Below are 19,110 nucleotides of genomic sequence, written 5' to 3' on the forward strand. Positions count from 1 at the left end.
CATTTTCCTTTTCCAAATGGGAGGTAATTTAGAATGCATAAGATACTGTATTTACGATAGCACAGCTTCTTCCCTTTGTTCCTCAGTCTCCCACTCTTTCACTCAAACCCAGCCCCTTTTCTTTTGTGTAACAAGCTGTCATATCTGTTCAACCCGCCAGGGCCGTTTTCCTTTATGACGTAATGTGTAATCAAGTTATGATTAATTATGTGTATGTGTAATTCTGTGTGATTAGTTAGGTATAAACAATTAAACCCAATTTTGTATTGCTGATTCAAATTGTTAGCCAGGGTTCTAGCAGATAACCAAGAATTTACAACTTTCAGATGAGACTGAATTAAGATGACGATTAATATTGACTGCTATTCATGTAAAATATTACTTTAAGAGTTTATTCGGAAGATAACAGCTCTATAAATAATATTTTGTGGTGCCCGACTCTCTAGTTAATTACATTTACATGATTAGCTCAATCAGGTGATATTAATTACGGAGAAATTATTTTATAGAATAGCATGTCATATCATTTAATCCGGCATAGCCGAAGACACGACAACATTATTATATTAGGACTGTCTCAGTCTTTCCAGCCATGGTGAGAAAGAAAATATAAAGCTATTAACCACTATGTTAAACTGACCTAGCCATCACTGTTGTTATTTCTGTGCTGCTTACATAGCATTTTGTATTATGGCTAGCCTATAGCCCTGCGATTTCACTACTGCTACTACTGCTAGCCCGTATTGCTATACTGTAATTAGCCTGCTATTACACTGTGTACTACTGCTAGCATAGCATTGCTATACTGTAATTAGCCTGCTATTACACTGTGTACTACTGCTAGCATATCATTGCTATACTGTAATTAGCCTGCTATTACACTGTGTACTACTGCTAGTGTAACGGATGTGAAACGGCTAGCTAGTTAGGGGTGGTGACGTCACTTGCTCTGAGACCTTGAAGTAGTGGTTCCCCTTGCTCTGCAAGTGTAACGGATGTGAAATGGCTAGCCAGTTAGTGGTTAGTGGTGTTCGCGCTAAATAGCATTTCAATTGGTGACGTCACTTGCTCTGAGACCTTGAAGTAGTAGTTCCCCTTGCTCTGCAAGGGCCGCGGCTTTTGTGGAGCGATGGGTAACGATGCTTCCTGGGTGACTGTTGTTGATGTGTGCAGAGGGTCCCTGGTTCGCGCCCGATGATGGGCGAGGGGGCGGTCTAAAGTCATACTGTTACACTAGCATAGCATTGCTATACTGTAATTAGCCTGCTATTACACTGTGTACTACTGCTAGCATAGCATTGCTATACGGTAATTAGCCTGCTATTACACCGTGTACTACTGCTAGCATAGCATTGCTATACTATAATTAGCCTGCTATTACAATGTGTACCACTGCTAGCATAGCATTACTATACTGTAATTAGCCTGCTATTACACTGTGTACTACTGCCAGCATAGCATTGTTATTACATTTGGTATTATTCATTAGCCTGCTATTACTGCTGTGTACTACATACTTTGTTTGTCTCTGTTTACTACCTTCTTGTTGGCCATGTGTGTTCTGTCTCCTACTGGTCTCCTAACCGGGGCACTGGGACAGTTGTACCTATATCTAAACAAGCAGCTCTATCGGTGTCCACTACCAGTTGGCGGTGCTCTTATTCGCCAACCCTTCATCCAACCACCTTATAAAATGAACCAACAACAACAACAACAGTTCTTTAAAAAGTCAAAACTTGTATTGTGCAGACAATAATAGTGTTTACAAAGGGATGGTTGTCTGAGATGGTGTTCAGACAGACATGGTTTCCTCTTGCCAACAGCATAACATAATAATATTGATGATGATGAATTAACAGGTTGTTATGAGACTCCCTGCAGTCCAGCTCACAGAGACAGATGCCTGGGTACTGGGGGGAGAATAACATGGAGGGTCGCAAAATTATTCCGGGAAACCTCCAGCCAGGGAATTTGGGGAAATTTACCAGACATTTTGCAACCCAACTAGCATTACTGGAAAGGAGAGAAGAGGAAAGGCCCAACTAGCATTACTGGAAAGGAGAGAAGAGGAAAGGCCCAACTAGCATTACTGGAACGGAGAGAAGAGGAAAGGCCCAACTAGCATTACTGGAAAGGAGAGAAGAGGAAAGGCCCAACTAGCAATACTGGAAAGGAGAGAAGAGGAAAGGCCCAACTAGCATTACTGGAACGGAGAGAAGAGGAAAGGCCCAACTAGCATTACTGGAAAGGAGAGAAGAGGAAAGGCCCAACTAGCAATACTGGAAAGGAGAGAAGAGGAAAGGCCCAACTAGCAATACTGGAAAGGAGAGAAGAGGAAAGGGCTCGTTGGTCACATTACTCCACATCTCTCCTCTTCTCCCCTCATCTCGCCACATCTCTCCTCATCTCTCCTCATCTCTCCTCTTCTCTCCTCTTCTCTCATTTCTCCACCTCTCCCCTTCTCTCCTCTTCTCTCCTCTTCTCTCCTCTCCTAACTTCTCCACCTCTCCTCATCTCTCCTCTTCTCTCCTCTTCTCTTCTCTCCTCTTCTCTCCTCTTCTCTCCTCATCTCTCCACATTTCCCCTCATCTCTCCTCTTCTCTCCTCTTCTCTCCTCATCTCTCCACATTTCCCCTCATCTCTCCTCATCTCTCCACATTTCCTCTCATCTCTCCTCTTCTCTCCACATTTCCTTTCATCTCTCCTCTTCTTTCCACATTCCCCCTCTTCTCTCCACATCTATCCACATCTCCCCTCATCTCCCGTCATCTCTCCTCATCTCTCCTCATCTCTCCTCTTCTCTCCTCTTTTCTCCTCATCTTTCCACATCTCTCCACATCTCCCCTCATCTCCCGTCATCTCTCCTCATCTCTCCTCTTCTCTCCTCTTTTCTCCTCATCTTTCCACATCTCTCCACATCTCCCGTCATCTCCCGTCATCTCTCCTCATCTCTCCTCTTCTCTCCTCTTTTCTCCTCATCTTTCCACATCTCTCCTCTGCTAGTGTCTCCAAGGCCATTGTTCGTAAATGCTTTCAAAGAGTCTGTTATGAAAAAAGTATGGCAGACACGACCTGGTATCTTCTGTCCTCTGACATAGAAATGACCTCCTCAAGGTCTGTGTCCATAAGGGCCCTGGTCAAAAGTAGTGCACTATATAGAGAACCCTGGTCTAAAGTAGTGCACTATATAGGGAACCCTGGGTCTAAAGTAGAGCACTATATAGGGAACTGGGTGCCACAGACGTAACCTGGCGTCTCCTCCATCCCCTGACATGTAGAAACAAGTTTATAAGACAAAATGTTCAGATGTTCCTCTGAAGGAGAAAATATGTTTCCTCTGAGCAGGTTGGAGGTACCCTGATGAAACAAGTCTGATCCCTGTCTCTGAGCAGGTTGGAGGTACCCTGGTGAAACAAGTCTGATCCCTGTCTCTGAGCAGGTTGGAGGTACCCTGGTGAAACAAGTCTGACCGTTGCCTTCACCATTCTGTTTCACTCCACGTATCATTCTAGCCTTTCTACAATAGTTCCTCCCTATGAGCTGGTTCCACTGGGCTAAGATGAAGGCTCTTCATAGTTCCTCCCTTTGGGCTGGTTCCACTGGGCTAAGATGAAGGCTCTTCATAGTTCCTCCCTATGGGCTGGTTCCACTGGGTTAAGATGAAGGCTCTTCATAGTTCCTCCCTATGGGCTGGTTCCACTGGGTTAAGATGAAGGCTCTTCATAGTTCCTCCCTATGGGCTGGTTCCACTGGGCTAAGATGAAGGCTCTTCATAGTTCCTCCCTATGGGCTGGTTCCACTGGGCTAAGATGAAGGCTCTTCATAGTTCCTCCCTTTGGGCTGGTTCCACTGGGCTAAAATGAAGGCTCTTCATAGTTCCTCCCTTTGGGCTGGTTCCACTGGGCTAAGATGAAGGCTCTTCATAGTTCCTCCCTTTGGGCTGGTTCCACTGTGCTAAGATGAAGGCTCTTCATAGTTCCTCCCTTTGGGCTGGTTCCACTGGGCTAAGATGAAGGCTCTTCATAGTTCCTCCCTTTGGGCTGGTTCCACTGGGTTAAGATGAAGGCTCTTCATAGTTCCTCCCTTTGGGCTGGTTCCACTGGGCTAAGATGAAGGCTCTTCATAGTTCCTCCCTTTGGGCTGGTTCCACTGGGTTAAGATGAAGGCTCTTCATAGTTCCTCCCTTTGGGCTGGTTCCACTGGGCTAAGATGAAGGCTCTTCATAGTTCCTCCCTTTGGGCTGGTTCCACTGGGCTAAAATGAAGGCTCTTCATAGTTCCTCCCTTTTGACTAATCCAAACGATCCAACTCCACTACGAAACAAGACGACCAGCACTCACAGACGACATAATTTCTATCAGTTTATTCCATACTTAGCAGTTTGGGGTCTGTCTCTTTGAACCTTTATCTGGCGGTAGGTAGCCTAGCGGTTAAGATCATTGGGCCAGTAACTGAAAGGTGTTTCGTGTTTAATGACTAAAGTGTTAAAAAAAATAATTTATATGTGTTTATGTTTGTGTTTTTATATTTTTATTATTTCTTGTTGTTCCGTTGTCGAGAAGGAACCTGCATTTGGTTGGATGATTTATATCATCCAGATCCCGTAAAACTTGAAAATAACATCGAGAGAAAATTCTTAGCAACATTTGTTGCGTAGCAATAAAGTTATTCTGATTGTGATTGGTTCAGACTGCTGGCTTGGAGTGAATTGAGAGAAATGACCTGTGAACTAGTAAGTGGTGCCGTCTTCTTCATTCGTCTTTTTTCTCATTGGATGGCATCCAGGAGTATTTTTCTCATTGGATGACATCCAGGAGTATTTTTCTCATTGGATGACATCCAGGAAACAGCACACATTGACATGTTAATAGTTCCTTTAAGATTTTATCAGTCTGATGTTTCCTGTGATCTTTCCTGGGCTCCAGCTCTAGAGACATAGCCTCCATTGTGACACACAGAGAGACAGACAGCTCCTCCATGTTGGTAGAGAGACAGACAGAAATCTGTAGGTCGAACATCCGGGAACAGGAGACTGGGCCTGGAAACAGGAGACTGGGCCTGGGAACACTGACCACACAGCTGCTTCTTCACAGAAGAAACTACCTCTACACTACGGTCGATGGAACCTAGAGAGAGAGAGAGAGAGAGAGAGAGAGAGAGAGAGAGAGAGAGAGAGTGAGAGAGAGAGAGAGAGAGAGAGAGAGAGAGAGATAGAGAGAGAGAGAGAGAAGTGGGAGAGAGAGAGAGAGAGAGAGCGAGAGGGGGGGAGGAGAGAGAGAGAAAAAGAGAGAGAGAGAAGGGGGGAGAGAGAGACAGAGAAAGAGAGAGAGAGAGAGAGCGAGAGAGAGAGAGAGAGAAAGGGGAAGAGAGAGAGAGAGAGAAGGGGAAAGAGAGAGAGAGCGAGAGTGAAGGGGGAAGAGAGAGAGAGAAAGAAAGAAAGAAAGAAAGAAAGAAAGAAAGAAAGAAAGAAAGAAAGAAAGAAAGAAGGAGAGATGGGGGAGTGAGACAGAGAGAGAGAGAGAGAGAGAGAGAAGCGGGAAGAGAGAGAGAGAAGGGGGAAGAGAGAGAGAGAGAGGGGGGAGAGAGAGAGAAAGAGAGAGAAGCGGGAAGAGAGAGAGAGAGAGAGAAGGGGAAAGAGAGAGAGAGAGAGAGGGGAGAGAAGGGGGAAGATAGATATAAGGGGGAAGAGATACAGATAGAGAGAGAGAGAGGGAGAGAGGGAGAGAGAGAGAGAGAGAGAGAGAGGGGGGGAGAGAGAGAGAGAAAGAGAGAGAAGCGGGAAGAGAGAGAGAGAGAGAGAAGGGGAAAGAGAGAGAGAGAGAGGGGAGAGAAGGGGGAAGAGAGATATAAGGGGGAAGAGATACAGATAGAGAGAGAGAGAGAGAGAGAGAGAGAGAGAGAGAGAGAGAGAGAGAGAGAGAGAGAGAGACAGAGGGAGAGAGAGAGAGAGAGAGAGAGAGAGAGAGAGAGAGAGAGAAAGAGAGAGAGAGAGGGGGGAGAGAGATAGAGGAGAGAGAGAGAGAGAGAGTGTTAGAGTATTATCACTTCCCAGAACTTCATCAGAGATCTATTAATAATATTTATTAATAACTGAATGGACAGATGATGTGAGTGCTCTGTCTGAACCATCTATTCATACAGAACATATTGAATAGCTCTGTCCTCTGAGTGCTAGACAGGAACTGTGCTGAATGGTTAGGTAACGCACAGTCTCTTTGTGGAGATGGCAGAGTTGTATAACTGTGTCAGACAGGAGGGGGGTCTGGAGTCAGCAGAGGAGAGGAGAGCAAAGCTTTGGCTAAATGTGTCCTCATCTCCCCGGTTCTGTGTGATTCAGCAAAACGTACTGCTAATATCTGACTTTCATTCTAGCAGTCTGTACAGTGCATGTACACAATGGCTAGGTGACATTAGTTTGTCCATTACCTCAGACTCACCTTGTCAGGTGCTTGCTGGAATTGTGAACCTCCATCTCGTTGCTCTTGAACTCATTCAGCTCCTTCCTTATTGCTGCCTGGAGAACACAACACCAATGTCAATTACAACAACAGTACAGTCAACAACAATAACAACAACAGCACAGTCAACAACAATAACAACAGCAGCACAGTCAACAACAATAACAACACAGTCAACAACAATAACAACAACAGCACAGTCAACAACAATAACAACAGCAGCACAGTCAACAACAATAACAACAACAGCACCGTCAACAACAATAACAGCACAGTCAACAACAATAACAACAGCACAGTCAACAACCATAACAACAACAACAGCACAGTCAATAACAACAATAACAGCACAGTCAACAACAATAACAGCACAGTCAACAACAATAACAACAGCACAGTCAACAACCATAACAACAACAACAGCACAGTCAATAACAACAATAACAGCACAGTCAACAACAATAACAGCACAGTCAACAACAATAACAGCAACACAGTCAACAACAATAACAACAACAACAGCTCAGCTGCACAGATGTCTGTCTGTGTGTGTGTGTGTGTGTGTGTGTGTGTGTGTGTGTGTGTGTGTGTGTGTGTGTGTGTGTGTGTGTGTGTGTGTGTGTGTCTGTGTGTGTGTGTGTCTGTGTGTGTGTGTGTGAGTTGAGCTGACCTTGTCTGAAGCAGACAGCCTGGTCCAGGGTTTGTCTGCCCTGCGGTCGTAGTCCTGAGCCTTGGCCACCTCAACATAGTCACTGAAACGAATCAGTATCTTCCTGTCCCTCAACTCATCTACTGTAGGACGCTGGTTCAACTTCCTGTTGAGTCTCTGTTTGATCTCTCTCCTCTCCTCCTGCTCTGACTGGTCATTCCTCTCTGGAGGAAAAACACAACACATTAGAAACAATATTGACCTGTGATCTACTGTCTGAGTCCTGACGTGACTGGAGACAAATTAAAGTAAGTGTGTGTGTGTGTGTGTGTGTGTGTGTGTGTGTGTGTGTGTGTGTGTGTGTGTTGCGTCCGTCTGTGTCTCTGTATGGGCTGACCAGCAGACAGAGGGACTGTCATTTTGGATAAAAGTGTCTGTTAAATGGCATATATTATCATATTATTATTATTAATAATATATACTGTATTATATAACATAGTAGATTAGTTTTTTCGTTTGGGTGTTTTAGGGACAAAAGCCCTCCAGGATTAGTCAACTGCAGGGAAATTGATATTGAGATATTAAGTGGAACAAAAAGCTCTTTATTTTTTTGTGCAAAAAAGATTGAATGATAAAATGTGTTTGAATGTCCCTTACTCTCTCTTAACCAGTAGTGAAGCGAGCTGGCACAAATGCACATTCCATATAGGCTTAGACAATGGGATATCTTTCTGCATAATGTGTAAAAACTATTTTGTAATCATTTTTAAATAATATTTATCAATAGTAGCCCAATGTTCGACAATGGTGATATTTATTTGTAAAAAAAAAAAAAAAAAAAACATGAAGTCGGAAATGTAGATTAATTTTAAGAAAGTTGAGGTATAAACTGCAATTTTGCAGTTCAATGTAACATGTCTTTATCACCATGGCAATAAATATAAGAATAATAATTGAATAACGTGGAGGAGCTGTTGGTATAATCAGTTATGAGCTATGTAGTACATATGCTAATGATACTCACGTTTGAGGATGTTCCGACTTTCCAGCTCCTCTACCGCGGGTCTCTGGCTCAGCCGCCTGCGGAAAAACACCAGAATGATGTTCTGAACCATGTTGTTGTTGTTTGATTTTCCGCTTCTCGGTCCTCCGGTAACAGTCTCTGACAGACAGACTGGTTCACCTAGCAGCAGCAGTCAGAATGTCTGAGTCGGAGTGTAGAGCCGCTCCACGATCGACATTTCCTAGTGTCCCATCTGGACTTTACTAGCAACCCTCTTCTGTGACTGAACCGAGAGCGCCTCCACATCGGGGTAGAAGACAAGGTGCGTGGTTTATCACGCTACAAACACAAAGCCCCTTATGCAGAATGCATATCCAGAATATAAAGCGTCCCTTTTCCCTTACAAAATATTTTCCCAAGATCCGCTATGCAGGATAAAATAGTGTGAATAGTGTCACCGAGACCGGGAAATAAAAGGGATGAATGTGAAGTCTGTAAGATCCCGTACGGCACGGCAGGACCGAGCTCCCTCCGTGTCTATGGCAGTATGATGAGTGCTCTGCTCTACTCTGCTGTCGGTTATGTATTCTGCCTGGCTACTGACGCGACGCTGCTGTCCACTGGGCTGTGGTGCTGGGGAGCCTTTTTACTACAGTGTAGCAGCATCACGGCGAGGAGGAGGGGGAGGGTTGTTGCTACGTAGATAGGAAATTCCCACTCACGCTCCAAACGGTGCAAGCCTTGAAAACTGCTGTAGTCAGGGATTCAGCAGGCAGGCGGGCAGACTGCCCTCCCTTTACCTCATCTCCACTCCCATCCCCTCCCCTCCTGATCCAAGACAGAGACTGGGGATTGATTTCCTTCTACTAACCTTATCTGACAGATTAGATTTCAACACAATGATGTAGATGACATTCCTAAACTCATTTAAAACAACAGGCAGACAACCTCTTTATTAACTTACTATTTGCGGGTTGTTTTCCACACTGCAGAATCAACCACTATAGTGCCCTCATACATGTATAGCCTATATCCGGCACTGATTAGACAGGCAAAACCATTATGTTATAACAAGCCACTATGTTATAACCAGTGCTTAATTTGTAAATCGTGAGGTACCGGAACACATAGTGAGCCTTTTGCGTCGTGGCATAGAACAGTAGAGTAGAGGAAGTTGCACACATGGAGAACATTTTTAGTAGCCTAAGGTCCGGGAAAATGTTGGCCTTTTAAAAACGCATTCCATGCAATTCTATGTCATTTTTCATGACTGCAGACTTCCAGAATATTTCTTAGTACCTCACAATTGATGGGTACTTTGACACTGACAAACTGAGAATCTGAGATCAATAAAAAACGATCTTGTCTTGAATCAATCAACAGCCTGGGAGTGTGGAGTGTGGAGACACATAATGTAGGTTACAACATGAGGAAATTATAGTCCTAAAAATGCTTTCCTGTTCCACTGACTCTCTCAACGATGCGCAGCTCACTAGCTGCTGAATGTCATTGTGATCGTGCCAAAAATCCTCTCTCTCTCTTTTGTAAAATATATTTTTGGAAGTTGATTAAATATTCTGGCTAACCTACAGCAGTTCTCTTTTCAGCTGTAGTCATTGCTTTCCAACCTGTGTTTTCGCTTGATTGTTTAAAAAAAAATAAAAAATTGTCCGACAAATTTTCTGCACGTTCCCAACTGTAGGCAATTCCTAGTTATTGGGATAAAATCCTCTGTGGCTAAATTATAGGCCTTCTCACGGTGTAGTGGGCCATTCTGAATGATTTAATTTCTTTAGACAGCAGTATTACTGTACTTTGGAAAATGTTGAATGTAGGATGTTTGTAAGACGGGATAGCTGTAAACACTTGTAATTCATGCAATCAGGAGCGAGGTAGAATCGTGTGATTCACCGAGCATAATATTCCTTTGTATTTTTATTTAACCTTTATTTAACTAGACCCCCTCCAATTTGCATTCCGCACAAACAGATCCAAAGATAGTGTAATCTCTATTGCACTCCACACTGTCCTTTCCCACCTGGACAAAAGGAACACCTATGTGAGAATGCTATTCATTGACTACAGCTCAGCGTTCAACACCATAGTCCCATCAAAGCTCATCAATAAGCTAAGGACCCTGGGACTAAACACCTCCCTCTGCAGCTGGATCCTGGACTTCCTGACAGGCCACCCCCAGGTGGTAAGGGTAGGTAACAACACATCTGCCACCCTGATCCTCAACACTGGGCCCTTTAAGGATGTGTGCTCAGTCCCCTCCTCACCTCCCTGTTCACCCACGACTGCATGGCCAGGCACGACTCCAACACCATCATTAAGTTTGTGATGACACACAGCGGTAGGCCTGATCACAGACAACGACGAGACAGCCTATAGGGAGGAGGTCAGAGACCTGCCCGTGTGGTGCCAGGACAACAACCATTCCCTCAACGTGATCAAGACAAAGGAGATGATTGTGGACTTCAGGAAAAGGAGGACGGAGCACGCCCCCATTCTTATCGACGGGGCTGTAGTGGAGCAGGTTGAGAGCTTCAAGTTCCTTGGTGTCCACATCACCAACAAACTAACATGGTCCAAACACACCAAGACACTCGTGAAGAGGGCACGACAAAACCCATTACCCCTCAGGAGACTGAAAAGATTTGGCATGGGTCCTCAGATCCTCAAAACGTACAGCTGCACCATCGAGAGCATGGTGGTTGCATTACTGCCTTGTGTGGCAACTGCTCAGCCTGCGACCACAAAGTGCTACAGAGTAGTGCATACGGCCCACTACATCACCGGGCCAAGCTCTCTGCCATCCAGGACCTCTACACCAGGCAGTGTCAGAGGAAGGCCTTAAAAATGGTCAAAGACTCCAGCCACCCTAGCCATAGACTGTTCTCTCTGCTACTGCAAGGCAAGCGGTACCGGAGCGCCAAGTCTAGGTCTAAGAGTCTTCTAAACAGCTTCTACCACCAAGTCATGAGACTCCTGAAGAGCTAATCAAATGACTACCTAAACTATTTGCAAATCCCCCCCCCCCATTCTTCTACACTGCTGCTATTCATTGTTATTATCTATGCATAGTCACTTTAATAACTCTACCTACATGTACATAATACCTCAATACCATTTCCACCGCACGTTGACTCTATACCGTAATACCCTGTATATAGCCTCCACATTGACTGTGTACTGGTACCCCCTGTATATAGCCTCCACATTGACTCTGCACCAGTACCCCCTGTATATAGTCTCCACATTAACTCTGTACCGGTACCCCCTGTATATAGCCTCCACATTGACTCTGTACCAGTACCCCCTGTATATAGCCTCCACGTTGACTCTGTACCGGTACCCCTTGTATACAGCCTCCACATTGACTCTGTACCGGGACCCCCTGTATATAGCCTCCACATTGACTCTGTACCGGTACCCCTTGTATACAGCCTCCACATTGACTCTGTACCAGTACCCCCTGTATATAGGCTCCACATTGACTCTGTACCAGTTGACCCCCTGTATATAGCCTCCACATTGACTCTGTACCGGTACCCCCTGTATATAGCCTCCACATTGACTCTGTACCGGTACCCCCTGTATATAGCCTCCACATTGACTCTGTACTGGTACCCCCTGTATACAGCCTCCACATTGACTCTGTACCGGTACCCCCTGTATATAACCTCCACATTGACTCTGTACCGGTACCCCCTGTATATAGCCTCCACATTGACTCTGTACCGGTACCCCCTGTATATAACCTCCACATTGACTCTGTACAGGTACCCCCTGTATACAGCCTCCACATTGACTCTGTACCGGTACCCCCTGTATATAGTCTCCACATTAACTCTGTACCGGTACCCCCTGTATATAGCCTCCACATTGACTCTGTACCAGTACCCCTGTATATAGTCTCCACATTGACTCTGTACCGTAACACCCTGTATATAGCCTCCACATTGACTCTGTACCGGTACCCCCTGTATATAGCCTCCACATTGACTCTGTACCGTAATACCCTGTATATAGTCTCCACATTGACTCTGTACCGGTACCCCCTGTATATAGTCTCCACATTAACTCTGTACCGGTACCCCCTGTATATAGCCTCCACATTGACTCTGTACCAGTACCCCCTGTATATAGCCTCCACATTGACTCTGTACCGTAATACCCTGTATATAGTCTCCACATTGACTCTGTACCGTACCCACTCGGTACCCACTGTATTTCGCACCGCCATTGTTATTTACTGCTGATCTAAGTAAGCATTTCACAGTAAGGTAATACCTGTTGTATTCGGCGCATGTGATAAATAAAATTTTATTTTATTTTTGAATAAAATCGCAAACCGCTTTTTTTTGTTCAAGCCCTCAAGAACTGTTGTCCTCTAAAGATGATAATCTGTTTTTTTATCTGCCAATTCATTGGCTGTCCAGTATCCAGACGACCGGTCCCTAGAGCTTCCTGTTAATCTCTTTACATAACGTGTTGAGGCAGCGGAGGAGAATGACAGGCTCAGATAAAGGTGTTGCAGAACTGGGAAGCACCTTTCTCCTTTTCTGGCTGTTTTTACCGTCCCTGTAACAGTTGTATTTGCTGAGAGATCATTTAATAAACTCAAATCCCTAATGAACTACCTATGAAGCATCAGGTATGAGCTTAAGAACACCTGAGTAAGTTCCACTCACTGCACTGGCGCCGTGGTATCCTTGACAACCACCACATTACATCACCCATATCCCCTGATACTTTCAATCAGTTAGAGGCACTATAACAGTCACATTCCTGAAGCCCAAGAAACAAACACTTATCTTCCTAGAACATATGGAAATTAAAAAAGGTTTACGAAGGACTTTTTGAAGGGGCTACTGTCAAAATGATAAATTATAGACATCGATGACATGTGCATTTTCCCCCAGAGCTCATGGGCCCCCACGGCTTTGCAGGGGGCTGTGGGGGGTGTCCAGTATGCCAGTGTAGTTGTCGCATCTTTAGATCTCCCCGCTCTAAATATGTGCTTGTTTGTGCGGTGCCACTTTTAAAAACGTGTTTTCCAGCAAATAGCATTTTGGAACATTCTAGATCTAATGCTATGTGCACATCGCTGCGAAGAAATATGAAGAAATATTAGTTGATCAACATTATAAACATTCTGCTCCGTTCCATCAGCCTTATGAATGGATATGGTGTGTGCCTCCACTACCTTGATACGCATCCTGGGGATTAAGAAGTGAGTGTATGCAATGCCCACTGAAAAATAAATGGGTCTATTGCGCATACCTGCGTATACCATCCAACACACCACTGATAAGGCCCGCATAGGGGGTTGTTGGGTTGCTGGACGATGTTTCAGTCGTCTGCAGGTCACCAGGGAGGACTCCACACATAGTCTCAGAAGAATATACAGTATTCTCTTCCACCTGACTGTATGGCAGACCTACTACCCAGGCTGTATGGCTGACCTACTACCCAGGCTGTATGGCAGACCTACTACCTAGGATGTATGACAGGCCTACTACCCAGGCTGTATGGCAGCCTACTACCCAGGCTGTATGGCAGACCTACTACCCAGGATGTATGGCAGACCTACTACCTAGTCTGTATGGCAGACCTACTACCCAGGCTGTTTGGCAGGCCTACTACCCAGGCTGTATGGCAGACCTACTACCTAGGATGTATGGCAGACCTACTACCCAGGCTGTATGGCAGCCTACTACCCAGGCTGTATGGCAGACCTACTACCCAGGATGTATGGCAGACCTACTACCTAGGCTGTATTACAGGCCTACTACCCAGGCTGTGTGGCAGGCCTACTACCCAGGCTGTATGGCAGACCTACTACCCAGGCTGTATGGCAGACCTACTACCCAGGCTGTATGGCAGACCTACTACCCAGGCTGTATGGCTGACCTACTACCCAGGCTGTATGGCAGACCTACTACCCAGGCTGTATGACAGGCCTACTACCCAGGCTGTATGGCTGACCTACTACCCAGGCTGTATGGCAGACCTACTACCCAGGCTGTATGACAGGCCTACTACCCAGGCTGTATGGCTGATCTACTACCCAGGCTGTATGGCAGACTTACTACCCAGGCTGTATGGCAGACCTACTACCCAGGCTGTATGGCTGACCTACTTCCCAGGCTGTATGGCAGACTTACTACCCAGGCTGTATGGCAGGCCTACTACCCAGGCTGTATGGCAGGCCTACTACCCAGGCTGTATGGCAGACTTACTACCCAGGCTGTATGGCAGGCCTACTACCCAGGCTGTATGGCAAGCCTGGGTAGTAGGCCTGTTTTGGGAATAGTCCCAAAACTGAATAAACACCCGCCTGAAACTCTAGGCAGGCCAGAGCAAAGATAAACAAATAGAGTTGGAATCCAGGGTCTCTGCTACCCTATGCTGAACACAAACCTAAAGCACATGCTGGCAAACACACTGTACACATCAGTATACAGCACATGGGTAAACACACTGTACACATCAGTATACAGCACATGGATAAACACACTGTACACATCAGTATACAGCACACATCACACTGGACACATCACACTGGTAAACACACTGGACATATCAGTATACAGCACACTGTACACATCACACTGTACACATCAGTATACAGCACACTGTACACATCACACTGTACACATCACACTGGTAAACACACTGGACACATCACACTGGACACATCACACTGTACACATCACACTGGTAAACACACTGGACACATCACACTGGTAAACACACTGGACACATCACACTGGTAAACACACTGGACACATCACACTGGACACATCGCACTGTACACATCACACTGGTAAACACACTGTACACATCACACTGGACACATCACACTGGTAAACACACTGGACACATCACACTGGACACATCACACTGTACACATCACACTGGTAAACACACTGGACACATCACACTGGACACATCACACTGGTAAACACACTGTACACATCACACTGGACACATCACACTGGTAAACACACTGTACACATCACACTGGACACATCACACTGGACACATCACACTGGTAAACACACTGTACACATCACACTGGACACATCACACTGGTAAACACACTGTACACATCACACTGGACACATCACACTGGTAAACACACTGTACACATCACACTGGACACATCACACTGGTAAACACACTGGACACATCACACTGGACACATCACACTGTACACATCACACTGGTAAACACACTGGACACATCACACTGGACACATCACACTGGTAAACACACTGTACACATCACACTGGACACATCACACTGGTAAACACACTGTACACATCACACTGGACACATCACACTGGACACATCACACTGGTAAACACACTGTACACATCACACTGGACACATCACACTGGTAAACACACTGGACACATCACACTGGACACATCACACTGGTAAACACACTGGACACATCAGTATACAGCACACTGTACACATCACACTGGACACATCACACTGGATACATCACACTGGTAAACACACTGGACACATCAGTATACAGCACATGGGTAAAAACATGGCCTCTGGTATATAGAGCACTTACACTACATGGACAAAAGTATGTGGACACCTGCGCGTCGAACATCTCATTCCAAAATCATGGAGTCTGTCCCCCCTTTACTGCTATAACAGCCTCTACTCCTCTGGGAAGGCTTTCCACTAGATGTGGGAACATTGCTGTGGGGACTTGCTTCCATTCAGCCACAAGAGCATTAGTGAGGTCGGGCACTGATGTTGGGCGATTAGGCCTGACTCACAGTTGACGTTCCTGTTCACCCCAAAGAGTTTCCATGGGGTTGAGGTCAGGGAACTGTCCAGAGAATGCATTTCCACTGTTCCAGAGTCCAATGGCGGTGAGCTTTACACTACTCCAGCCGACTCTTGGCATTGCACATGTTGATCTTAGGCTTGTGTGCGGCTGCTCTGCCATGGAAACCCATTTAATGAAGCTCCCGACAAACAGTTATTGTACTGACGTTCCAGAGGAAGTTTCGATTTTTATGCTCTACGTGCTTCAGCACTCGGCGGTCCCATTCTGTGAGCTTGTGTGGCCACTTAGCAGCTGAGCCGGTGTTGCTCCTAGACATTACCACTTCACAATAACAACACTTACAGTTAACAGGGGCAGCTTTAGCAGGGTAGAAATTTGACGAACTGACTTGTTGGAAAGGTGGCATCCTATGACGTTGACACATTGAAAGTCACTGAGCTCTTCAGTACGGGCCATTCTACTGCCAATGTTTATCGATGGAGATTACATGGCTGTGAGCTCGATTTTATACACCTGTCAGCCGGCCGGACACACACACACACACACACACACACACACACACACACACACACACACACACACACACACACACACACACACACACACACACACACACACACACACACACACACACACACACACACACACATTCACAGTAGCAGGCTGTGTGTTGATGACTGCATCATCTCCTTCTGTCACGCTCTCTGAATAGAACTCATTTCTATATATAGAACAAAACCGCTAATTAAAACAGATGGAAATAAAACAAGTCTGTCCTGGCAGAGAGAGGTACCCCTGGGGCACACCAGGATGTCCCTGTCCTGACAGAGAGAGGTACCCCTGGGGCACACCAGGATGTCCCTGTCCTGGCAGAGAGAGGTACCCCTGGGGCACACCAAGATGTCCCTGTCCTGACAGAGAGAGGTACCCCTGGGGCACACCAGGATGTCCCTGTCCAGACAGAGACTGGTCTACATAAAAGCCCAGTGTCTGTCCCTGCCATGTCCCTGTCGAGACAGAGACCTGTCTATATAAAAGCCCAGTGTCTGTCCCTGCCATGTCCCTGTCGAGACAGAGACCTGTCTATATAAAAGCCCAGTGTCTGTCCCTGCCATGTCCCTGTCGAGACAGAGACCTGTCTATATAAAAGCCCAGTGTCTGTCCCTGCCATGTCCCTGTCGAGACAGAGACCTGTCTATATAAAAGCCCAGTGTCTGTCCCTGCCATGTCCCTGTCGAGACAGAGACCTGTCTATATAAAAGCCCAGTGTCTGTCCCTGCCATGTCCCTGTCCAGACAGAGACTGGTCTACATAAAAGCCCAGTGTCTGTCCCTGCCATGTCCCTGTCGAGACAGAGACCTGTCTATATAAAAGCCCAGTGTCTGTCCCTGCCATGTCCCTGTCCAGACAGAGACCTGTCTATATAAAAGCCCAGTGTCTGTCCCTGCCATGTCCCTGTCGAGACAGAGACCTGTCTATATAAAAGCCCAGTGTCTGTCCCTGCCATGTCCCTGTCGAGACAGAGACCTGTCTACATAAAAGCCCAGTGTCTGTCCCTGCCATGTCCCTGTCGAGACAGAGACCTGTCTATATAAAAGCCCAGTGTCTGTCCCTGCCATGTCCCTGTCCAGACAGAGACCTGTCTATATAAAAGCCCAGTGTCTGTCCCTGCCATGTCCCTGTCGAGACAGAGACCTGTCTATATAAAAGCCCAGTGTCTGTCCCTGCCATGTCCCTGTCGAGACAGAGACCTGTCTATATAAAAGCCCAGTGTCTGTCCCTGCCATGTCCCTGTCGAGACAGAGACCTGTCTATATAAAAGCCCAGTGTCTGTCCCTGCCATGTCCCTGTCGAAACAGAGACCTGTCTATATAAAAGCCCAGTGTCTGTCCCTGCCATGTCCCTGTCCAGACAGAGACCTGTCTATATAAAAGCCCAGTGTCTGTCCCTGCCATGTCCCTGTCGAGACAGAGACCTGTCTATATAAAAGCCCAGTGTCTGTCCCTGCCACGTCCCTGTCGAGACAGAGACCTGTCTATATAAAAGCCCAGTGTCTGTCCCTGCCATGTCCCTGTCGAGACAGAGACCTGTCTATATAAAAGCCCAGTGTCTGTACCTGCCATGTCCCTGTCCAGACAGAGACACATAGAGTAGGACACCTGTGGTACTGAACAAAAATACAACAGCCATTTTCAGCTGTGACGACGACACCACATGGTAGGGACCATTGAGACATCTACACACACTCTGCACCAGGAGGGGGGAGGTTTCCACGTGCTTATTGGGACATGATATAACATAGTCTAAAAACAACATAGAAACTAGAATCATCCAGAAAAGCATGAATGATGATGCTTCTACATAGTTGCATTATCTCAGGAAGGAAAGGTTGACTCTGTAACACAAGGACAATGACAGGGCAGCAACCACACCCACAATGCTGTTCTGTCCCTGCCTCTCTTCTGTCAGTCTACAGAGTTCCTGGTAATTTGGAGCATCTCCTCTGCTTGTCTGAGCCAAGGACTTCCCTCCCAGAACAGAGCAGCGCTAATTCAGTGAGGCGAAGAGGCGGGAAGGAGACGGAGCGAGGACGAGTATAGGATTTGGCGTCAAAGTCCTGACATGGCCTAGTTACACGCTATACCGGACAGAGAGACACAGAGACAGAGACACTGGATCAGAGTACAAACACACACTGAACTACCTCCTCTGAATGAGTCTATGGTACTGTATTTGGTTTGAAGTAGACTTGATGTTGTCTGTGAAGTTGTTGTGAAGTCTAAAGTCCACTTTAGACAAAGTCCACTTTAGACACAATAAAACAAAGATACCCTAAAACAAAGATAGACTGAAACAAAGATACCATAAAACAAAGATAGACTGAAACAAAGATATCATAAAACAAAGATACCCTAAAACAAAGATACCATAAAACAAAGATACCCTAAAACAAAGATACCCTAAAACAAAGATAGACTGAAACAAAGATACCATAAAACAAAGATACCCTAAAACAAAGATACCCAAAAACCCCACACTACACTACTAGGCGCTAACCCCAATGCTAGACTAGGACGTAACCCCAAAACGAGACTAGGATGTAACCCCAACACTAGACTAGGACGTAACCCCAACACTAGCATAGGACGTAACCCCAACACTAGCATAGGAC

At 45.9% G+C, this 19,110-nt stretch overlaps 1 protein-coding gene across 5 annotated transcripts in view; it reads right to left on the reverse strand.

The window, feature by feature from the left end:
- Window positions 1–2,359: 2,359 nt before the first annotated feature.
- Window positions 2,360–19,110, reverse strand: part of LOC110528687 (phosphatase and actin regulator 3) — a 92,357-nt gene continuing 75,606 nt past the window's right edge. For 4 of the 5 annotated variants that reach the window (XM_036984336.2, XM_090242153.1, XM_036984333.2 and 1 more), the window contains exons 9-12: window positions 8,132–8,187; window positions 7,129–7,331; window positions 6,438–6,514; window positions 2,497–5,126 (exon numbers count right to left, since the gene is read on the reverse strand). In XM_036984336.2, coding sequence (XP_036840231.2) covers window positions 5,111–5,126; window positions 6,438–6,514; window positions 7,129–7,331; window positions 8,132–8,187 — 352 coding nt within the window. In that variant the 3' untranslated portion in view covers window positions 2,497–5,110. Of the gene's footprint in view, window positions 5,127–6,426; window positions 6,515–7,128; window positions 7,332–8,131; window positions 8,188–19,110 lie in introns of all 5 variants that reach the window. The other variant, XM_036984335.2, reaches the window with a different exon arrangement.

This window comes from Oncorhynchus mykiss, chromosome 7 (genome assembly GCF_057628025.1).
Source record: "Oncorhynchus mykiss isolate SJ-2025 chromosome 7, ASM5762802v1, whole genome shotgun sequence".
NCBI lineage: Eukaryota > Metazoa > Chordata > Actinopteri > Salmoniformes > Salmonidae > Oncorhynchus > Oncorhynchus mykiss.